Here is a 24,197-nt window from a genome sequence, read left to right as displayed (position 1 = left end):
TTTACAACGCGGGTGCATTCCACGACCGTCTTCACCACGCAACGTTCTTTCCTTCCAGTCTTCGTTCTCTCGTCCTGCTTGTTCATAATTAAGAAAAAAGGAACTATAAAAAACAAAGGGGGCTCAGGGGGTTTGGGGGAGCTGGGGGGGTCTCCCCCCCAAAAAAATAACAAGCGGTTTGAAAAAAAAAAGAAAACTGACACAAAAAAAAGATATTAAGTGCCTCTGACGATCAAGAAAAGAGCCTCCCCAGCGACGTGACGTGTACGTCATAATAGTAGTCCTATCTCTATTTTTTTGTTTTGACGCTCGTTTCCGTGAAGGGCAGTGGAGAGGTGAGATAAGGATCCAATGTTTAAACATATAAAAATATAATTAAAGCGCATTGTAAATGAAAAATGTTTTTAGAAAAAGGTAATCTGTAGTATTGGTATGTAATAAACATCGATATTTTGCTTTGTTAGGCAGTTTTGAAATAATTTTTAGTAGCCTATCAGTATCATTATGTAAATTTAGAAGGGACGTAAGAGGTTAGTTAACGTAAAATTTGCGGAGTAGAATCCTGCGTTATGAATTGCTGCGTGGTAAAGACACATGCGAAGTAAAATTCGCGTGGTAAAGCCATGCGTGGTACAGGTAAGCGTTGTAAAATCATATATTCACCAGATATCTACCATAAGGAAGCCTAAAATGTCCCATGCCTAAAATGTCCCATGCTTGGGACGACCAGATGGCTCAATTTTTCCATTTGTCTACTATGTTTTTACATGTCATTATGAGGTGTCTTGGTCCAGTTATCTTAATGAATATGAACCAAGGATACAGCCCCCAGTATGCACTGATATGTTAAATATACATGTGAAACTGGAACAGTTGTGTCTCCCTGCCCAGGCTTATTATTGCCTTAACAGGTGAAACATGTGTTGATGTTACCCCAATATACCAGAAGTTCATCTTTTAAACAAAAGATATTAATAGCAACTGACCATCTCACCAGAATATTTTCATGTTATTGGATTGTTCTCACAATGTGGAAAAGGCTGGTGCTGGATCTTAACATCTAGTTGGTCACAACACGTGAAAGATCAGCCACCTTGACCTCAACACCAGGTTGCAGCAAGTCTGGCATGTTCTTTGACAGGGGGTTTGTTTTGGAACCTCTAAATGTTTTGAAGAACGAAGGCGGGACATGGGGCTCCCAGTATCTTACCACATATGAGTGCTGTTTTTATTCACTTTTGTCAAATCATGAGTAACTAAGCAGTCTCATGTGACACCATCCGCCTTTACTGGCTATTAGCAAACAGCATTCTGGGACTTGTAGTTTTCTCTTTACTGTTAGCGTTAGGACATAATTGCAGCATGTTTTGGGTAAGCAACAGGGCTGGTGGAAGGTGTCACACCGGACTTTGGGGCACCTTAGTTGTTTGAGTAAGAGAAACTAAGGGAACTTAAACTTCTCCACTTCACCGCTATGTCACTCTGCCATGTCCTGGTTTGTAATAAGGTATACATAAGCCAGTTACTTTAACAAGCATTGGCAAAACCAATAGATCTCGCCTATGGGAGATCTGTTGGCTTTTGGCAATGTTTCTTAGCCATGTTGCAACAAGGCTTAAAGTAAAGAAACAAAGCTCTGACACAGCCAGCCTTGACCGATTTTTTTTTTTTTTTACTGTCAGCCATGCTGCACTAAAACTAGCGCTGCTGTACAATATGGTTAAAAAAAAAAGATGGACGCGGCCAATAGATCTTGCATAGGTGAAACCTTTTGGCTTTGCCAAAGTTTGTTTTTAATTGAGTTTCTGTCTCCCTGTGGTTTCCCATGAACTAAATAGCATTTGCACTTTAAAAAATTATGTTGTAATCAAGTGCAGACATAGCCTCACAATGACTTGATTGACGTACAAGCACTGACAGGGTCTCACAGTGACTAAACTAACATACTTTTTTGAGCATTTGGCCATCTGTGAAGTTCATTGAGGTTTTATGTGTTAATGTTTATGAAGGTAATACTTAGCCAAGAAAATACTCAATGGAACAGCATGAGCGGCAAGACGGGCCAGTGCACATCCTCCGCTGCTTGCTTTGTTTCATGGGAAGCAGCATTGCCCCTGTTTAGGAGAGTAAATCAGATGGGTACTCTGATTACCTGATGTCTAACTGGAAGTAACTCGACTCCGAATTTATGAAAGCATAAATATATAAGATATGCCATCATTAAAGAGCAAGCTTTAGCATAAAGTTTTCATATTCATCCAGGCTATCAAATACGAATCCATGGATATTCATCTCAACTTCTCCAATATGTTTCCTATTTCCAAAATCCTGAAATACGGTGCTTTTTCTTATCATTAAAATAAAAAATGTTCTTAAAGAATATGAATGAATTACTGCAAAGCATATTATAGTGCTCAGATAACAAGTACTTGGCAGCTCCAGTGTTCTGTGTTCTATCACTTACTTGAACTTAGCTTTGCCCTCAGGAAAAAAGAAACCTGCTGCAAAATGATGGGCAAAGTAGGCGGAAAGATCAAAACAAATGGATACTTATTTTCCCATGATGCTTACTCTATCAATCTCTGCTGTGCAACCTGAATACACTTTGCAGAAATCAGTTTAGATACCCCTAATGGTAATGCACATGCGCCTAGCGCTCCCGTAGTACGAGTTCTGTCCCAGGCATGTTTATTTACGCTTTATATACATTCAATTGACACTGCTACATTCAGAGGTTTAGAAAGAGCAAATATAATGGAGACACTGAGTAGCTTTTCCTTACAGGTTTTCACGATTCATAAAAGCCAAAATCATCAAGGTATCCTTTTTCCATAGGTTGCTGGCTCATAAAAGTACTAGACTCGGATGAGTCTTTCCCATTATATTTCATGCGGCCCTACCGTTAGTTGTGCTCATTCCCATAGTTTAGGTTTACCGTAAACCCCAGAAGTCTTTGTTCCTTGCTTCTTTTCTGGTTCTTAATAGTTCCGCTGAATTATGCACTGGTGCAAAGAAAGACATGGTTCCTGAATATTATCATGCTTCCTTTTCCCGGGCCGCGTGGGTGTTTACTGCCAGTTCATGCCCCAAACCTAACCATGAAGTCAAGATGTTGTCTTTTCTGATTTATGTCTGAATTGTCAGAGGTTTGATCATTTACCTTTGGTATGTAGGAGGTTCTTGACTTGTTTAGACCACCATTTCCAGTAAGAGCTGCCTGAGTCTATCGTCCTTCCATGTTGGTGATTGGATTCTAGAACCTTACAGAAAATGGTGTGGTTCGCCGCTTCTTCTAGTCTTTTTGTCAAGTGTCGAGCAGGTCGCCAACTAGCATCATCTTTGTCCGTGGGTAAAAGGATATTTTGCTGAAATTCAGTTCAGAGTGGTTGACATATTCATTTTTAAATGCATCTATGGCAAAATTATTTTTAGATCAGACATGAGGAATCAAACCATCTCAACATTAAGCCTCCCAACCCTCAGACCTTGGCATGAATACGTGGGTGAGGGGGGATCATACATGGGGACACAGTATAACGTCACTTTTGCAAATTGCCTGTCATGTTTCATTGGGTCAAGGGGAGAAAAGGTACAAGAGACGCCGGATCCTTTAGGTGATCTAAGGCGAAGTCCCCCTCTTTCTCATTGTAGGCTAACATGATGAGACTGGAAGGGGAAGGATGTAAGTACAAGGGAATGTGGCACTTAACAACTCTCCACCAACCACTCACAAGCAACCACTGCCAAAAAACAAAATCAACCGATCATTGGATTTCCACAAGAATGTAGTTAACATAAAAATATGTCTACCAGAAATGTTTCCGGTTTGTTATTAATAGTAATGGCTCTATAATTCCCAGTGCACTCTCCGAGTTATAAATCAGCTAAGATATCCATCACAGGGCTTTTTTCTCTGGGCTCCAGGCCATTGGAATGTAAAAAGCTCTAGCCAGCTTGGAAACAAGAAAGGCTCGGAATGTGCACTGGAACAGAAAATTGCTGCCACAAAGTCCCCCCCCCCCGCTTTATGTGGAATACTAACAGTACAATGTCCCAGGCAAGAAGGTTTCCAGGGATCAATTACATGTAGGAAAGTGCTTTGAAATTTTTAATATGTACGTGGGGATCAGTCAGCACCCTTGGCCTCTAGCTCACTGCTACTTCACACATGTAGCTTCTGCATTAAATGAGCACCCTCTAAGGCTCCCACCGGTGTCCTGAAGCGGACCCCACCGTCAAGGATTGTCATAGTCTTACTCTGTAATACAGCCAGGCACCCATGTACAGACAGGGTTGGGGCCCTTTAGTGCTCCACAGCAGACCATAACTTAAGCTGGGTTGTAGTAAGCATGTCACAGTTGGGCCATTCAGCTGCATGGGGCTTGCCGTGGTGCTGCAAATCCTGCTCCCCTTCACGTTGACACTCCTTCGAAGTGTAACCCCCATAATAGATGCCTTGTGTAATCTCCTGCCCATGGGTGTATCATGACCACAATTGAACCAACGAATTATAGCACCACCCTTCTGGAGCCATTGGCTGCGGCTTGAAGAATAACACCTGTCCCATGCTGACTAGGGTGGTCTCCTCCACATAGCAATTGACCTCTTGAACTCAGCTGGAACTCCTACCAACAGAGCATGCTCTCTGCTCAACTTTCAGGCGACTTTTTCACAAACAACTTCTCTGCCCTCACACATACACATAGAACCACCCCTTCCCCTCACATCGCCATCCCCTACATCGCAGCCGTAATCACGAGGCCCAGATGACTGGAAGAAGCATTCCCCAGAGTCCAGTCCCAGCTCTCCTTGAGCAAATTCACAACGATGTGGCTTCACCCCTGGTCTTCACCTATCTTGACCCGTTTAACTACAGCAGGCATTCGGCGTTGCGCTCTCACTACTCTATCAGTCACCATTGCCGTCTGATAAACAGGCTAGTGCATAAGTCTTGGATCCCTTGATTCTTGAAGCACCACTATTAGGCCTTCAGAGCCCTCAAGTGAGCTGTTGGGGTTGCTAAATCCTCCCCCAGGGTGAACTCTCCTCCAGTAAAACTCAGCCCCAACTGTTAGCATGCTCTGAAAATCCACTGCTCTTCCATCCCTGCCCAGCCGTCACCCGCTCCAGACTCTGCCTACTAATTTCGCTATTGAATCTCTCATCAAAGTCATTCCTCTCCCTCTGCTCCATCTATTTTTGCATTCCTTCTTGTTTCTCTACTCGGTGATGGATCAAGCCCTGATCTTTGGACTGGGTAAGAGTGGTCTGCTTAATTCAGGCACTCTGTTCATCACCACCCCCTTTTCTGAATCATTTTGTCCACCATAAGCGTGGAAGGGTATACTCAGATGTGAGTCCCTTGCTCATTGCACCATCAGGATTCAAGCAAGCCGGGCCGACGACGCCTGAAATGGCAGAAACCGGTCCCCGGAAGCTTGTTTCCTTCCCAGTACAAGAATTGGCTTGGTAGTTTGGTTTGCCCTGTTCCCATCATGCACTGGGACAGGAACAGACTAATTTGCATATAGCCAAGTTCTGAGCTGGGATGGTGCAGTGAGCTAAAAAACGGTGATGGATCAAGCCCTGATCTTTGGACTGGGTAAGAGTGGTCTGCTTAATTCAGGCACTCTGTTCATCACCACCCCCTTTTCTGACCCAATCAGAAATGGCCACAAGAGGACCCCAGTCTGCAATAATTACTCAAAAAGGGCCTTGCCGGTAAGGGAATGGGATCGCCGAAGAGTAAAACGTAATTTTGAATATGGCACCAAAAACCTAGCGCCATATCTGACCCTATCTGACACGTTTGGTCCTCACACTGTTAAGTTCTCGCCCTCACTTTTAAGTTAACTCTTCTCTGTCAGGACATGCCTAATGCTCATAGGGTGGTTTAAGAGCTGGATGCTTGCGTGTGTAGGGCCATTTCACTGCACTTATTCACAATCCAGGTTTACAGCACTGAAAAAGGACGTGTTTCTATAGCTGTGCAGTGAATCACGCCTTCCTTCAGCTAAGCAAGTGCTACTCATTCAAAGGAGCTGCTACACAACTCATCTTCACCCAAGCATGTATCAGCATAAATGTCAGTTCATATTTAACTGAATGATATAACTAGGATAACATACAACTGTATTTGAAATAAGTGTATAGTGTTTATTATGGCACCAAAATGTATCTGGTACTGTGATATTAAAAAGCGAAGTGGGTTAGTGAACGTACATAGGAATTTAAAGAGCTCTGCAGCTGGCCTTCCTCCAACCGACCAGATGCCTATGTCCCGCCTCTCTCCTCCTCATAGACAACCCCCCGGTTCTGCTGAGGCAACAGCGAAGGATTTTCCTTCTCACACCTGACGGTCAAAGCTTGGAACGACCTTCCCTGCACTTAAGGACCGCCTCATCTGACGGTCAAAGCTTGGAACGACCTTCCCCTGCACCTCAGGACCTCCTCGTCTGACGTCCGAAGCTTGGAACGACATTCCCCACGCCTCAGGACCGCCTCATCTGACGGTCAAAGCTTGGAACAACCTCCCCCTGCACCTCAGGACCGCCTCATCTGACGGTCAAAGCTTGGAACGACCTCCCCCTGCACCTCAGGACCGCCTCATCTGACGGTCAAAGCTTGGAACGACCTCCCACTGTACGTCCGGACCGCCTAATCTGACGGTCAAACCTTGGAACGACCTCCCCCTGCACCTCAGGACCGCCTCATCTGACGGTCAAAGGTTGGAACGACCTCCCCCTGCACCTCAGGACCGCCTCATCTGACGGTCAAAGCTTGGAATGACCTCCCCCTGCACCTCAGGACCGCCTCATCTGACGGTCAAAGCTTGGAACGACCTCCCCCTGCACCTCAGGAGCGCCTCATCTGACGGTCAAAGCTTGGAACGACCTTCCCCATCACCTCAGGGCCGCCTCATCTGACGTCCAAAGCTTGGAACGACCTCCCACTGTACCTCAGGACCGCCTCCTCTGACGGTCAAAGCTTGGAATCACCTTCCCCTGCACCTCAGGACCGCCTCATCTGACGGTCAAAGCTTGGAACGACCTTCCCCTGCACCTCAGGTCCGCCTCATCTGACGGTCAAAGCTTGGAATGACCTTCCCCTGCACCTCAGGACCGCCTCATCTGACGGTCAAAACTTGGAACGACCTTCCCCATCACCTCAGGGCCGCCTCATCTGACGTCCAAAGCTTGGAACGACCTCCCCCTGCACCTCAGGACCGCCTCATCTGACGGTCAAAGCTTGGAGCGACCTCCCCCTGCACCTCAGGACCGCCTCATCTGACGGTCAAAGCTTGGAATGACCTTCCCCTGCACCTCAGGACCGCCTCATCTGACGGTCAAAGCTTGGAACGACCTCCCCCTGCACCTCAGGACCGCCTCATCTGACAGTCAAAGCTTGGAACGACCTTCCCCATCACCTCAGGGCCGCCTCATCTGACGTCCAAAGCTTCGAACGACCTCCCACTGTACCTCAGGACCGCCTCATCTGACAGTCAAAGCTTGGAATGACCGCCCCCTGCACCTCAGGACCGCCTCATCTGACGGTCAAAGCTTGGAACGACCTCCCCCTGCACCTCAGGACCGCCTCATCTGACGGTCAAAGCTTGGAACGACCTTCCCCATCACCTCAGGGCCGCCTCATCTGACGTCCAAAGCTTGGAACGACCTCCCACTGTACCTCAGGACCGCCTCATCTGACAGTCAAAGCTTGGAATGACCTTCCCCTGCACCTCAGGACCGCCTCATCTGACGGTCAGAGCTTGGAACGACCTTCCCCTGCACCTCAGGTCCGCCTCATCTGACGGTCAAAGCTTGGAATGACCTTCCCCTGCACCTCAGGACCGCCTCATCTGACGTCCAAAGCTTGGAACGACCTCCCCCTGCACCTCAGGTCCGCCTCATCTGACGGTCAAAGCTTGGAATGACCTCCCCCTGCACCTCAGGACCGCCTCATCTGACGGTCAAAGCTTGGAATGACCTTCCCCTGCACCTCAGGACCGCCTCATCTGACTGTCAAAGCTTGGAACGACCTTCCCCTTCACCTCAGGGCCACCTCATTGCTCTGGGAATTCAGGAAAGGACTCAATACCTGGCTATTCAAATGAACAGATCAACACGCAGCAGTTGGCAATTCCAGCACCTCGAAGCCCTCATAGGTGATTTGTCGCACTTTATAAATGATTGATACATACAAAGACCATGGGATTCAAACCAGGCAGATTTGCATACAGTCCAGCTATTCACCCAAATCCTCCTCATTAATCTGAGCTGTTACCCATCTCTGGCAGACCTGGAGGCCCCAGAATGCTGAACTCCATAGATTTGGAATGCCGCTCACCTAGAGACAACCCCTCTGTGCGCCACTACTGTTGCTTGGAACACTTCACCTCTGTTCCCCAGTGCGTAATTTGAGCCAGTGGTTTCCGGAGCTCTGCACCGACATTTAATTGCCGACGACACTGGCACTTATGACAGCCACCACATCATGATGCTGTTTGTATAAATAAGAGATGAGCAAACAGCAATTGTTTATTAATTCAGTACGCTTTAAAAACAACAAATACCTGCTGCCCAAGCTATTTTTATATCTTAGGGGGCCTGGAATAGGCTGAATTGTCGCACTTGCAGTGTGCTAATTAGTAGTAGTTGTGTAGGTACTGCCATTGGCAACGACTTCAGTGGGAATGAATAGAGCAACTGCAGAGGCCTCCTGACTAGAGCCCTGGCACGTATTTTGTTTACAAATTAAGCACTGCTCTTCCCCCTGTTCAACAAATTTGCTCCCTACTCAGAAGCCACGACCTGGTCTGTGTTCCACCTCCCAACTTGCTATTCCTTTGCAGTTTCCTAGAGTTCAGTCTGTTTCCAGGCTGTCTTTTGTAATTGTGTGTAACTCCAGGGTTATATGTAAAGCATAGCAACTGGTGCATAGGCGCTATATACGACTGTTAAGTAAATACACCAATAGCTGTTTAATCACTTCCCCAGTGTGTGCACACAGACACGCTCTCACCCCCCCCCCCTTTGCCTGTCACTTCACCATATCTCCTTTCCTTTCTCCTCTCCCCTCCTCCATCTCTCCCCTTCCAGTCTTTCCTATTTTCTTGCCCCTCACTCTCTCATCCCTTGCCCTCTCAAACCTTACCTTCGCCCCTTCTTCAATCTTTCTCGCAACCACTGCTTCTATTCTCGCCCATTCTGTCAGTCTTTCTTGGGGATGGAGGGGGTTTTATATAGCTTGAACTCGACTCGAAGGTATCAGAGCGCTTTATATGAGCACCCGTTGCGTTAAAGAGGGGCCCATTCATTTTGTTATGCACGGGGAGATTAAATGATTTGCCCAGAATCGCAGGTTGTTGGGCGTCCGTGCAGAGACTCGAACCACGTTCCAAGCTTCGAGGCCGAAGTTTCTTGCTGGAAAGTGGTCCCATTTCATACATTTTTATCAGGCTCTGCGTTTTGCCTATAGCCCGCGCTCTGCCTCCATGCACCTTGGTGTGTGTGTGTCTGTGCGGAAGGGGAGGGTGGGGGAGAGTGAATGGTTCACTAGAGGTAGAGATTTAAAAAAAACTGAAAAGGAGATAAGTACGCGGCGTTAAGCAAGCAGGGTCAAAACTGTTTTTCTTATTTAACGGCAACTTTAATGTGTTATCTTATAGAAATCTCTGAGTGCGTGACGGATTCGGGTGGCCTTTTATAATTTGTCTCTGAACTGTGGCGTTTGCTTTGTTCTCCATTTGCTCAGCTGACACCAGGCTTTTTTTATATATTCTTTTCAAGTTTGAAGGGTTACTCATTGAACTTTATGGCCCTCGGCTGCTCATCTGCTCTTAATCTTGGCTACAGCAATAACAATAAAGGAATGTCAGGGGGTTACGTTGGCAATTTGCTGAGGCATGTTAACAATGTAAAGAGAAGGGAGATCGGATATATTGTTTGTTTTTCTTTCAGAGTGTGTTAGACCGGATTCAGACAAGATAATGCCCCTTTTGAGAATGTCACGGTATCCACGAGACTGTGCGTTATTTAGCAGACACTTGCATATATGATATACTGTAAGCTGACTTACACGTTTTACAGCACCGGGGTTACCGGAAATGGCCGCGGCAGAAACGGTCCAGTTTATTTAATGATAAACAAACATTGCATGTAGTTTTTATTGGATGTTCATGACCCCTAGATCCGAGGACTTGCTTTGTTGGTCCGGATCAGCGAGTTTTACTCACTTTTGTCCCAGTATATTAATGTTATTGTGTTTTTGGGGTGTTTTGAGTCAGCGTACGGATGATGTATTCACTGAAAAGACCAAAAAAAGGACGCCATCTTGCACCATTTTACGCCACCTGTGATTACCTTAGGCTCGGCGCAGAGACCTAATATATGCAAATGAACCGTGACCCCGCGCCGAAGGCGACAGCGCAGCTCCCAGTCCACGTGCCCTCTGCATCCCCTGCAGAGATAACCTTTTAAAATGCAGGTCATAGGTTAAGTAATGTGCAAAACCCATAGGAATCCATCCATCCATGGTTGACAACACGAACATCACTGGTTTAGAATAATAACGTTACTTGCAGCGCTAATAATAAATGCGAAACATTCTATGTCAGGAAGCGCTATGAACAAAATAATAGGGCACTTTTTTGTATTTAAGCTTCACCTGCATTACCAGGTGGGTGGAATCCAAACCCCGCGCTCCTGGAGCCGTTGAAACGGTTCCAGGCAGATCTGCGGTTGGGATAGAAGAGACTTGCCGACTTCCGCCATCTTGGGCTGCAGCTGCCATGCTGGAATGTGTGCACAGGTGCACCGCACTCATTTCCTCGTGCTTCTGGTGTACCGAGGAGGAGGGGAAGGGGAACCTCCGGGGGAGTACACACCATGTAGCGAGAGGGAGGGGAAGTTCAAAGGAAAGACCGTGTCGGGGCTCCATGAGCAGGGGCCACTGGAATTATGCAGCATAATGCGGCACAATTTTTGTTAGTATTTATTCATCATTATCTTATAATTTTTACACATGGTAATACTGTCTGGGCAAAGATTGCACGTCGTTAGTACAACCAAATGCAAAAATCAGCAACTGAAAGATGACTAGTTGACCTTTTCAAAGGGCCTTCCACTGTGCGCAAACATATGTTGCAACTTTTTTTGTAACTTTTGATCAGTTTGAGCTAGAAACTATTTTTGTGTGAAAATCTGGCGACAGAAAATAGATTATGCAGCAAATCGTTAATTATGCGGGGGGAAAAACCAGCAGCATCGACAAAAGGGGCGCAACTAGGTCTTCATTTCGGGGGGGGGGGGCTAACATGGCAAAAGAAGGGGCGTGGCTAATGTTAATCAATGGGGCGGAGCTAAAATGGCAGATAATCAGGATCGGTTAATGCCCCCTCACACCTTAAAACCCATACCCGCCCTGAACTCTAAAATTACCCCCGGCCCCCCAAAACCCATACCCATCCTGATCCCTAAAATTATCCCCCCCTGGCACCCCAAAAGCCATACTCGCCCCACACCCTAAAATTACCCCCTGGCACCCCAAAACCCATTACCACCCTGAACCCTAAAATCACCCCCCTGGAGCCCCAAAGCACATACCCGCCCTGAACCCTTAAATTACCCCTGGCACCCCAAAACCCATACCCACCCTGAACCCTAAAATGACCCCTGGCACCCCAAAACCCATACCCGCAGTGATCCCTAAAATTACAACTTTGCCCCCCAAAAGCCATACTCACCCTGAATCTTAAAATTACCCCAGACACACCAAAACACCCACGCTGAACCCTAACATTAACCCCCTCACACCCTAAAACCCATACCCGCCCTGAACCCTAAAATTACCCCTGGCACCCCAAAACTCATTACCACCCTGAACCTTATCATTACCCCTGGCACCCCAGAAACCATACCCATGCTGAACCATAAATTCCCCCCTTGCCCCCCAAAACCCATACCCACCCTGAACCTTAAAATTACCCCAGGCACCCCAAAACCCATACCCATGCAGAGCCATAAGTTCCCATCTGGCACCCCATAACCCATACCCACCCTGAACCCTAAAATAGCCCCCTGACATCCCAAAACCCACACCTGCCCTAAACCCTAAAATTACCCGTGGCACTATAAAACACATACCCACGCTGAACCCTAAAATTAATCCCATGGCACCCCAAAACCCACACCCACCCTGAACCCTAAAAGTATCCGCCCCCCTGGCACCCCAAAACCCATACCCATCCTGATCCCTAAAATTATCCCCCCGCCGGCACCCCAAAACCCATACCCACCCTACACCCTAAAATTACCCCCTGGCACCTCAAAACCCATTACCACCCTGAACCTTAAATTACCCCTGGCACCCCAGAAACCATACCCATGCTGAACCATAAATTCCCTCATTGCCCTCCAAAACCCATACCCACCCTGAACCTTAAAATTACCCCAGGCACCCCAAAACCCATACTCATGCAGAACCATAAATTCCCCTCTGGCACCCCATAACCACCCTGAACCCTAAAATAGCCCCCTAACATCCCAAAACCCACACCTGCCCTAAACCCTAAAATTACCCCTTGCACTATAAAACACATACCCACGCTGAACCCTAAAATTAATCCAGGCACCCCAAAACCCATACCCATGCAGAGCCATAAGTTCCCATCTGGCACCCCATAACCCATACCCACCCTGAACCCTAAAATAGCCCCCTGACATCCCAAAACCCACACCTGCCCTAAACCCTAAAATTACCCGTGGCACTATAAAACACATACCCACGCTGAACCCTAAAATTAATCCCATGGCACCCCAAAACCCACACCCACCCTGAACCCTAAAAGTATCCGCCCCCCCTGGCACCCCAAAACCCATACCCATCCTGATCCCTAAAATGATCCCCCCCCCGGCACCCCAAAACCCATACCCACCCTACACCCTAAAATTACCCCCTGGCACCCCAAAACCCATTTCCACCCTGAACCTTAAATTACCCCTGGCACCCCAGAAACCATACCCATGCTGAACCATAAATTCCCTCATTGCCCTCCAAAACCCATACCCACCCTGAACCTTAAAATTACCCCAGGCACCCCAAAACCCATACCCATGCAGAACCATAAATTCCCCTCTGGCACCCCATAACCACCCTGAACCCTAAAATAGCCCCCTAACATCCCAAAACCCACACCTGCCCTAAACCCTAAAATTACCCCTTGCACTATAAAACACATACCCACGCTGAACCCTAAAATTAATCCCATGGCACCCCAAAACCCACACCCACGCTGAACCCTAAAAGTATCCCCCCCACCCCTGGCACCCCAAAACCCATACCCACCCCACACCCTAAAATTACCCTCTGGCACCCAAAAACCCATACCCATGCTGAACCATAAATTCCCCCGGCACCCCATAACCCATACCCACCCTGAACCCTAAAATTGCCCGCTGACACCCCAAAACCCACACCTTCCCAGAACCCTAAAATTACCCCTGGCACACCAAAACACATACCCACGCTGAACCCTAAAATGACCCCTGGCACCCCAAAACCCATACCCACCCTAAACCCTAAAATTGCCCCCTGGAACCCCAAAACCCATACCCGCTCAGAACCCTAAAATTAAACCCTGGCACCCCAATTTGTAACCCACCATAAAATTACTCACTGGCTCCCTAAAACCCACACCCACTCTGAACTCTAAAGTTACCCACTAGCACCCCCAAAAGGTAATGATGTGCTGAAAAATGCATTAAAGTTACTGGAACTTACATAAAAAACTTCTGACTGCTCTTCTGATACTATACTGTGGAGTCGGGCTGATCAGCAGCACTGCGTCCTGGCATCCAGCCCCTCGAAGGTCTCAGAGTAGATAGGTCTCCTGGATTCTCCTTGCCTGGGTCCCCTCTGCTTCTTCGCTGCTGCCCTTGGATGCGAAAATAGAAAGATCCATGGCCCTGTTCACCATTTATCTGGTGAGCAGTGCGGTGGATGTGAATTCCATCCAAGTGCACAGACAGCAGGGTGAAAGGGATGGCAGTGCAGGTGATGCTTTTCCTTTGAAAATTAATTTCTGCTGGTGTCTTAGCCCAGGGTTTGCTGTCTGTGCACTTGTATGGAATACACATCCTTACAAGTGCACATACAGCACACCCTGGGCTATGATGCCAGCAGAAATTCCCATACAAAAGAAAAGCGTCACCTGCACTGGCCATGCCTTCCTCCCTGCTGTGCACTTCACACCCCATGCTTATAACCCATCAAGTGCTTAGGTGAATCCCTGCCTTCAGGCAAGGATTTCACCTCTGCGCCACTCTAAAGGAAAACAAGAGGTCAGGGCAGGGGGGTTCACTCGAGGAAACTGTTCAGAGGCTGGCTGTCTGCTCGGGCTGCTGGGCCTCTCAGAATGCATAATAAAAATCACATTCTCGGCTCCGATGCGCAGCGTTAGTTAATGATTTCAGTGCGTGTCATCTTAGCCGGGGCAGAGGAGGCGACGGGGGGGGCTGAAGCCCGGTGAGCCCAATGGGTGTTGCGCGCCTGATCGACATGCATGCATGGAGGCGTCACATCCACACATAAAGGACCAGTCATGCTTTTGTCCCTTTAGCCCCTCAAATGTCTTTTTTTGATGAGATGTATTCTACGAAAACTGGTCGAAGGAGTTCACGGGAAGCATCACCCCATCATTTCTTTTTATGTCGGAAACCAAACAATGGGCAATTGAGAGTAACATAGCCAACCACATTTGAAAAATGAACTACAGTGCATTTTGGATGAGAAGATAAGGTTGTGCATGTGAGTGACAGCAGTTGATGGCTCTTGAAGTACTCTTTGAAACTCCCACCAGATTGAAAATGCGGAGTAGTGGCCACTAATAGCTTGCTGAGTTCTTGTGTGGAGTGGCAAGGCTTTAACCAGCGTGTTGCAAACCCAATAGGTCTTGCCATGCAAGAGCTATTTGCTTTGCCAATGTGTTTTAACCATGTTGTACACCAGATGGCTGCTGTTCAGCATGGCTAAAAGTTTGTGGTGTAGGGGAGAGTGGAGTGACTTAGAAAGGCATAGAGTGGAGTATCGGACAGTGGAGCGGCATAGAGTGTTGTAGTGTAGAATGGAGGGGCGTAGACTGGAGTAGAGTATTGTAAAGTTGAGGAGGGCAGAGTGGCATAGTAGTGAGTGAAGTGCTGTCAAATGGAGTAAAGTGTTGTACAGTGGAGTCCAGTAAAATGGTGTGGGAAGTTGTAGAGGGGAAGCTCTTAAGACTTTCGTGGAGGGGCATAGAGTGGAGTGGCGTAGAGTTGCGAGGAGCGGCTTAGAGTACCATAGCACAGAGTGGAGTAAATTGTCAGAGTGGAGTGCCACAGAGTGGAGTTGAGTAGTGTAGTGTACATTCGAGTAAAGGGTCATAGATAGAAGTGGCGAAGTTTGGAGTAAAGTGGCATAAAGGGTCGTGGAGTGTCAGAGTAGATGGTCTTAGCAGGAAGTATAGTGTCATGAAGGGTCTCAGAGGAGAGTGGCATAGATTGGAGTAGAGTGGCCTAGGGTGAAGTGGAGTAAAGTGTCATAGAAGGAAGCAGAGTGGAATAGACTAGAGTATCATAGAATGGATTGTCGTAGAGTGGTATAGAATGGAGTGGAGTGTTGTGGAGTAGAGGGAGTCTTAGCATGGAGTGAAGGAGCGTAAATCAGAGTGTCATAGAGTGAAGTAGAGTGGCGTAGAATGGATTAAAGAGTCATAGAGCGGAGTGGTGTAGCATGAAGTAGAGTAGAGTGGCATAGATTATCATAGGATGGAGTGTGGTAGAGTGGAGTTGTGTAGAATGGCGTACAGTGGCCTCGATGGAAGTGGCGTAGAGTGTCATAAGGTGGTGTAGGGTAAAGTGGCGTAGGGTGTCATAAGGTGAGGTGTAGATAGGAGTGGTGTAGAGTGACGTGGAGTGGCACTGAGTGGAGTAGAAAAGCAAAGAGTGGATCAGGGTAGCATGGCGTGGATTTAGAGGGAAGTACAGTGTCATAGTAGATTGTTGTAGATTTGCTAGCATAGAGTGTTGTAAAGTGGAATTGTGTAGATTGGAGTATGCATGGTGTGGTAGCAGGCTGTCATTACAGACACCACATTTTCAATTGAAATGACCATTACATTTGCACACATAATTTTACTTATAAAACTTTACAACACACAAATGATAATGTGTGGAAATGGCATCACCAATTGTATTGATTTGTTTTGATAGTGTTGAAATATTTGTTTTCTCCACACTTCAGAATTAGAAATTGTTTTCTTCATTTGTGCTTTCCTAATTCATATATTGTTAGAAATATTTGCACAGTTCATTTGCACACATTTACATTTTGTTGTGTTCTAATAAAAAATAACATTCTATAGCTGTTCCTCTCACATTGTCAGCCAGCTGGATCGTCACATAAATCCTTTCACTATGAAGTCACAAAAAGAAAAGTAAACACCAAGCTCCCTGGAAGACCGAGCCTGACATTTGACCTCCATCTTTAAATGCACAGCAACTGTGACAAGATAAGAAAATAATTTTAGGCCTGTTGTCAGAAGAATACAAGAGGTGATGGTGAACAGGCTATGGTTCACAGGAGGAACTAACTCAAGCTGGACAGCCTAAAACAAATAAAGCCAGCTAATAGAAAGCAAGAAAATGTGAGTTACAAACCACAATACCATGGAATGCATTCTGAGGGAAACTTCAGAATGTCCCCAAGATGTCTTCACAAACCAGACAGTTGCACTGTCTGGTAGGCTTCTACCTAAAAAGGAGAATTAACACTATACACTGGTGCCTGTTGTGGAAGGTTCCCTGAGATTTAGGTGTTAACCTAATATTTATTAAGGGCTTCCCATATCTTTACTAAAACAACCAAGCAGTAGATAGATTTCGAAATTATAATGAGCTTCCAAGACTCTGCGACTCTCAAGAAGGGCCATGGCTTTTGTTCCTTTTTACTACTTAATGTATATTTAATTGATCTCTCTTTCCAGCTTATTGTGAAGGCAACTGATGTCCAGAAGGAAATTTACCAACAAATATTTTGGTGCGTTTGCATCTGCACCTGGAAATAATGTTGCACTTTATCGTTCTATTGCAGTCCATGTTCTGATGCCTGTCCGAGAACTGGATTATCTGTAGAGAGAACCTTGCCTTCATGCATACCAGACTTGGGTATTGCTGGCTGCCACCACAGATTATCCATACGTATATGACACCGTTTCTTTGTACCTGTTGTAAAAAAAACTGTTCAAACTCACCTTTGAAATTAAGGTGGTTATTTATTCAAATTCCATGATAAATTTGAATTCATTTCTTATGTGTGGTTTCAATTATTCATAGTTTTACAACCCCAGTGGATCACAAGTTCATGAGAAATCTTCTTCAGGGAATAATCAATTACATACAAAATCTATGGAATCTATGGATTTTTAAAACTACAAATAATTGAAACCGTACATAAGAAATTACTTATACATTGATCATGTGGGCCTAAAGTCCTTCCAGATCTTGCGTAGGTGGCAGGGATTAGACATCACCCCTCTCTGGAGTGACTATGAAAGGCCATTTTCTTGGCCATTACGAGCCAAGTGCAGCCAGAGATGCTCAAGGCTCTCCGAGTCAGATGTCTGTCCTGACGAGGTGCATTGAGTTACTGACGGTGCAGAGAAACTGCTGAAACGACAAGTTTCATGAGCTGAAATAAAGTAGGTGATGCACAGTCCTTGTGGCAAGATGGCGGGCATTTGTGGGGGATTTTTGTTCACTGCTATTGGAAGTTGGACCTTCGTATGGACTTTGGTCCTCAGACATTTCCACACAACCAGATATTTAAATGGCAGATGTTTCAGCCTTCCTCAATATTTCAAGTGAACCCCAATAGAACGTACTGAGTTTTTGACCTTGTAGACATTTATGTGACCTAGTTACGTAGTTGTCACCTCACTGCTTATTGTTGTAAGGTCCTGCAAACCCTTCTCCCGACAGACTAGGTCTTTGGCACTTCCGAAGCATGTTGCCAGGGAGCCTGTGGTTGTTGTGATAACGATACTTATCTAATCCGTATGAGCGTGGACAACAAAATGTTGTAGAATGGGGTACACTATGAGTATCTGTGCTCCCCGTGTTAACGTGTGAAGATTTGGCTTTTTTAGAGAGCAGTTGTTCTTATATTCGCCCAGGTATAACAGGGGTTTTCAAATAAACTTCAAAGAGTATGGCACACCTGCTATCTCTGTTAGCACTTGGGAATCTTAATGGAGAAGATACAAATGGAGGGTTTCCTGGACGCACGGTCAGGACTAAGGCCCGATCTTCAAAGCACATTACCACAATCCAGACTCCTGCATTGGGCACCAAAGGGCAGGGGCATATAGTTAGTGCAGGAAATGGGGATCCAGCTGCTATAATTGAGTTGGATCTGGACTAGACACAAAAAAATCTGAATTTGTCCATACGCAATTCACCAACACTGGGACACATTCAGCAGGGCCCACACATTGTCTACTTTCTGTTCGGATCAGCAACCAGCAGACAGTGAAGGCGCTTTCTTTTGTTCACTGCCTCCTGGTCCCAAAACAAAGACCAGATTTAAAGGGCCACAACCCTAGTTGTGTTCGAGTATCATCCTACCTGAGAGCTATCTGGAGCCTAACTCCTAGATGTCAATGCAATAGAGGGAAATAAAGGTGCACACAGTTTCACTTCTCGAGGACGTAAGAGAAAATATGATTCAGAGCCAGTTGCTTTACTTTGTTCTACACCTGTATGCATGAGATATACGTGCACTGTAATAATGGCAAGTTTATCTGTCGGAGTTATTGCACAAATAACGATTTAAGTAGCACTCATTTATTGTTGTATTTAATTCTTTTATAGCGCTACTCATCCCAATGGAGGGGGTTAGACCGCCTTACATCTCTCACACACGCACAATAAATCATACAAGTAATCAACGTACATTAATTGCTACATAAGACAATGAGTATTACAAGGTGTAAAAGTCACATAAAGTCAATACTGATAGGTGTTATATGTTAACAGTGCATGGTTAGGAGAAACACAGATTCGGGATTTAAAATGTAACGCAGTGCCTGTGGTTGTTGGTACTAATAAGACTTTGTTGCTAACTAACCAAGGGAATTTTTTTTTTTTTAGCAGCGACTGGTTGAGGAAAAAGCAACAGACTGAGGAAAAAAACAATTAGGTTCTAAAACTGTCCCGTGCAGTTTGTATGCAGGTCCTTCGTCTCAGTTCAGTGCTCACTATGCTGTAGTAGAAGGGTTGCAGTTTATGAACTGGAAGTAACAAAAAGATGTCAAAACCCAAATGCAATCTACATAAATCACACATTTGTGATCTGCATGTTACATGATGTGCCTTGCAACAGACACATGAACCCTCTGTGCATCATTAAATCAAAACTGTAACTATACAAAACACCCATCTCTCCAGTTAGTGCATTAACCACCAGAGTTATCTTACTGTTTTTATTATGCCCTGAAAATTGCCGGCACAGAAAGATCTCTGCAGCGGGTGCTTCCACACTGGAAGATATTATAAAATGCAGCCTCGTTGTGACCAATTAAGTATGCTAGAACAGATTTACTGTCACATTTTTCCTTGTTGCCAATTGTTTGCGGTGGAGTTTAAAAAAAAAAGAAATGCATAAGTTGGCAGACTCTGCTTTTCTTGACTCCACCCCTTGTGTCTCTAGCATTCCCGCCCCCATACCTTGATCCCAATTTATGGTTTTCTGTAGACTTTTTTCTATTTCCATAATTGTATATAGTTAACTTATTATGGGGACACATCAGCTCTTCCGAACATACTTTGGTGAACTGACCGTAGCAAAGCTCAGATTGAAGCATTTCATCATACTGATTGCAGAATGAGACTGTTGCATGTGACCATTTTGATTATTATGCTGCTGTTTTGCCTGGTTTCGTGTTTCTCATACACTTACACTACAAACGCGGGAATACTATGGCACTTAACTACACAGTAAAGGCTTGCCAGCCTTATTTATGTAACCCGCTAGGTGGCAGCGTTGCGCGTGTTTGATTTCAGACCGTAATCGCTCAGCTGCTTCCTATGGTTTTGTGATTTGTTGCCAGCTTGATTTCACTGCTCTTTAAATACTGGTATGTGATTTACATAAAAGTTATTTTCCCGGATGATTCCCTTGCTTCAGCATACACATAGGGGATCAGAACCCCCCTGTAACTAGACCATTTGCCACGTTGTGTAAACAGTGCCCGTGGCTTTCGGGGCACACTGTTTTGCAAGGAAATTTCCCACGCCCTTTTATAATCAGGCGGTTTATAATTGGTTGCACAGAATGCCCGGCGATGGAGGACGGCTGCCCTGAACTATTTACAGTATGCCGTCTGCAGAGTATTTTTAGGTCCCGTCTGGGTGGGACGGTGGCAACAATCGTTTCATTTTCCCCGCACCGCGGCGCCCGGACTTTGACCCGCCGAGCAGCCCTTTTATTGCGCGTCAGGGCGAGCCGGGAGCTTTCGCTTTCCGCCGGAGTTTGCATTCCGGGCATGAGTCTGAGGGGGTCCTTGTCCAGGCTGGTTTGTTGCAGCGCCTCCCTGGGACTGCTAGGCGCGTTCGGCACTGCGCACGCCCTCCTCGCCTGCGGAGAGAACTAAAGACATGCTGACATTGTTTCCGCTGCAGGGCCAATCCGGAGGGCGAAGTATGTGGAGAGCCCCAGAGTGCCGGGGGACGCTGTCGCCATGCCATTGAGGAAAGTGTCCGAGCTGGCCGACGCCACTCAGAACCATGGTAAGCGCGCTCTGTTCTGCCTGTTTACATCTATTTACATTTAATCTTCAGAATGACAACTTTAAAATGAGGACCGTGGGGCAAATTGAAGTAAGATTGAATCTCGGCTTGTTTTTCATATTTATTAAAGTCGGTTCCTCTGAACTCGATGGAACAGTGGTCCTGAAGGTTGTCTTAATGTTTGCTGTGCTTATATGTACTTGTTTTTTCATCCGCAGATTGATTTGAGCGGTGTACAGCCTTCCTGTTTGAAATGCGCCTTGCATATTTTTTTTTAAACAAATATCCCTGGCAGTCTATAAAAGGTTAATACACCGAGAAAGTAGTTCTTTGTGTTGGCGTAAGGGGGGCAGCGCCGGGGGTTTCATTTATATTCCTGGCGGGTCTCGAGAAAGCACCACAAACCGAAGCACTTGCTTGAGCGACAGGCTCCGTAGATAGAATAAACTTTAAACACACGAGCAGGGTTGCAGTGTTGGGAATGTTAAGTGCTGCTGCTGGGAATGTCAGTTGACCGGGGTCGAACTGGATACAGTCGTGACGTGCGAGGTCTGCGACAGTGAAATAAATATGTCCTACAAAAAAACAGGCACGTCTCCTGATTATAAGTTACCAATAGCAGCTCCTATGGTATAAATGTAATTTTCCCCATGACAGTTCCTTGTCTGTTTCTAAAAAAACTGTGCCAGTCGGAAGCATATGCAGCTGGCTAGTTTGGAATCCTCACCAGGCATGTAGGTTGTTAAATATACATTGAAAGTCTCAGTCGAGTAGGCAGTAAAAGCAGACTGTACGAGGACGCGAATCTACCAATAACCGCGCCTTAGGGCACGCAGTGTACTGTCAACACACTTGGAGCCGGCGTGTGCCAGTTCACAGTGTCATTTCAAGTGGCATGTTTGCATGTGCTGAGATACTTACTGCTCTGTAAGGATGCCCAGCCTGTGGTTTTAACCACTGGTCTTGAGAGGCAAAATGCAACGTAACTTGTTCTTTTATGAACAGTTTCCTACCTTAATGTAAATGGATTATCTAGAATGATTAATGGACTGTGCCCGCACCCCTTGCCCCGCCTCTCCCCCTGCTCCGCCTCTCCCCCTGCTCCACTGCTCCCCCTACACTGCCTGCTCCCCGTGCACTGCCTGCAGTCCCTGCTCTGCCGCTCCCCTTGCACTACCTGCTACCCCCTGCACTGCTCTACCTGCACTGCCTGCTGTCCTTACTCTGCTGCTCCACTGCGCTGCTGTCCCCCGGCGCCATCTACTGTCCCTGCTCTGCCGCTTCCGTGGCTCAGCCCGCTTCGAACCCCAACATCTCCACTGTGACTCGCGGAGGCTAAAAGATGATACACCAAGACCTGCCAACAAACAAGACGGAGGCATTGCCATCATCTTCAAGGAAACAATCAGATGCACCATCCCCTACAACAAACCCACGCCTCTCATGGAACACCTCAACCTTCTACTCCAAACTGACGCAAAAAAAACATAAGATGCACCCTCGCCTACAGACCCCTGGGACCCCGAGCAACATTCTGAAATGTCCTCCCCAACCTCATCACCCGCCTAGCAATTGACTCTCACCACTACGTCCTACTCTGTGACCTCAACTTCCACTTCGACGACCCCAACTCCATCGCTCTTCTGGAGAACCTGAACAACATCTGCCTCACCCAACTCGTCACCGAACCCACGCACAAAGCCGGATGCACATTCAACCCCATTTTCACCTCTAGTGACAGAATTAAATTCAGCCACATCACAGACATCACATGTACTGACCACACCATCGTACACTTTACCATCACCCACGCCCACCACATCATGACCAGGCATCAGATCTCCTCCCACCACTGTTGGAACAAGGTAGCTGAAACTCAGTAGTCACAGGCTCTTACCACTTGCCAACCCGAGGCCTCAACAGACCTAGACCAGGCCGTCCAGAACTTTGCTGCATAAATCACCGACGGCGCCGGCCGCATCACCCCACTGAAACCTACAAAATCTAACGAGACCTCCAAACATGGCAGCTGGTGTACACCCCAGAACTCAGGACCACCAAGCGTAACTGCCACCAACTGGAGAAATGATGGTGCACCACTAAGAACCCCACAGACAGAGCAGCTCACAAAACAGCCCTCAGCAACTACAACCAACACATAAAGAAAGCCAAGACAGCAGCCCTCACCACCTGCATCGACTCCGCGGCCAACCATACAAAGGAACTCTTCAAAATAGTCAAAGAATTCTCCAGCTCGTTACCCATATAGAACACCATCCACCCCTTTCAAGAACTCTCCGAAACCCTCTCAGACTACTTCCACAGCAAGGTCACCAACATCTACAACAATTTAAGGCTCCAGCCCGCCACCCTCAACACCAATGACATCAACCAACCAGCGAACATCCGCCAAATCATTACCACCTAGTCTCCGCTCACCGCCCTGACCACCTCAGGTGTCATGTCTTCCATCCACTCTGGGGCTTGCACCGACCCCTGCCCCTACCACCCCTACAACCTTGCAAAAAAAAAACAGTCCGCACGCAACTCACCATCATCCTCAATAAATCCATCTCCACAGCACCGTTCTCGCACTGATGGAAATACACATACGTCAGACCACTCCTGAAGAAAGCCTCAACGGACCCCAGCGATCTCAAAAATTATTGTCCGATCTCCCTGCTCCACTACCAGGCCAAAGTACCTGAGAAAGCCATCCACCAGCTCACAGAATTCCTTGGATAAAACTACCTACTAGACACTTCACAATCAGGATTCCATGCCAACCACAGCACGGAGACCACGCTGATTGCCACCACATACAACATCAGAACACTCCTCGACTGGGAAGAAATGGTGGTGTTAATCCTACTCTGTCTCTCTGCAGTGTTTGACACAGTCTCCATTATTACCCTCATCAACATACTCTACAACATAGGCATACAGCAGGACGCCCTCAAGTGGATCACCTCCTTCCTTACAGGTCGCACACAGAGCATCTGACTGCCTCCCTTCACCTCTGCACCAAAAGACATCATATGCGGCATACCATAAGGATCATTCCTCACCTCCACCCTGTTCAACATCTACATGACCCCCCTCACAGATGTCACAGATGTCATCAGATCCCACGGACTCAACATAATCTCCTACCCAGACGACACCCAACCGATCCTCTCGCTCACTGAGGACCCCTTTAATGCCAAAACCAACTTCTGCAACGCTGTGACCAATGCAGTGGTTTAACATTTGCCCCCACACCCCCCGTGGTGCGGGGGGGGCGGAGCTACAGGGGGGCTCCGTCAGCACAGTACTCTGGCCTGAGAGTTCTTGATGAATCCGGAAGTGGGGCCCTCCATGTACCTTGCGGGGGGGGGG

At 46.8% G+C, this 24,197-nt stretch overlaps 1 protein-coding gene across 2 annotated transcripts in view; it reads left to right on the top strand.

Moving 5' to 3' along the window:
* The window catches only part of TANC1 (tetratricopeptide repeat, ankyrin repeat and coiled-coil containing 1), a 770,747-nt gene that overhangs the window by 341,788 nt on the left and 404,762 nt on the right, over window positions 1–24,197 (top strand). For both annotated transcript variants that reach the window (XM_078681701.1, XM_078681700.1), the window contains exon 4: window positions 20,712–20,819. In XM_078681701.1, coding sequence (XP_078537827.1) covers window positions 20,712–20,819 — 108 coding nt within the window. The remainder of the gene's footprint in view (window positions 1–20,711; window positions 20,820–24,197) is intronic.

This window comes from Lissotriton helveticus, chromosome 3_1 (genome assembly GCF_964261635.1).
Source record: "Lissotriton helveticus chromosome 3_1, aLisHel1.1, whole genome shotgun sequence".
In the NCBI taxonomy this organism is placed as follows: Eukaryota; Metazoa; Chordata; class Amphibia; order Caudata; family Salamandridae; genus Lissotriton; species Lissotriton helveticus.
Note: the sequence above shows the minus strand (reverse complement) of the source record. Positions and strands in the feature narration are given on the sequence as shown.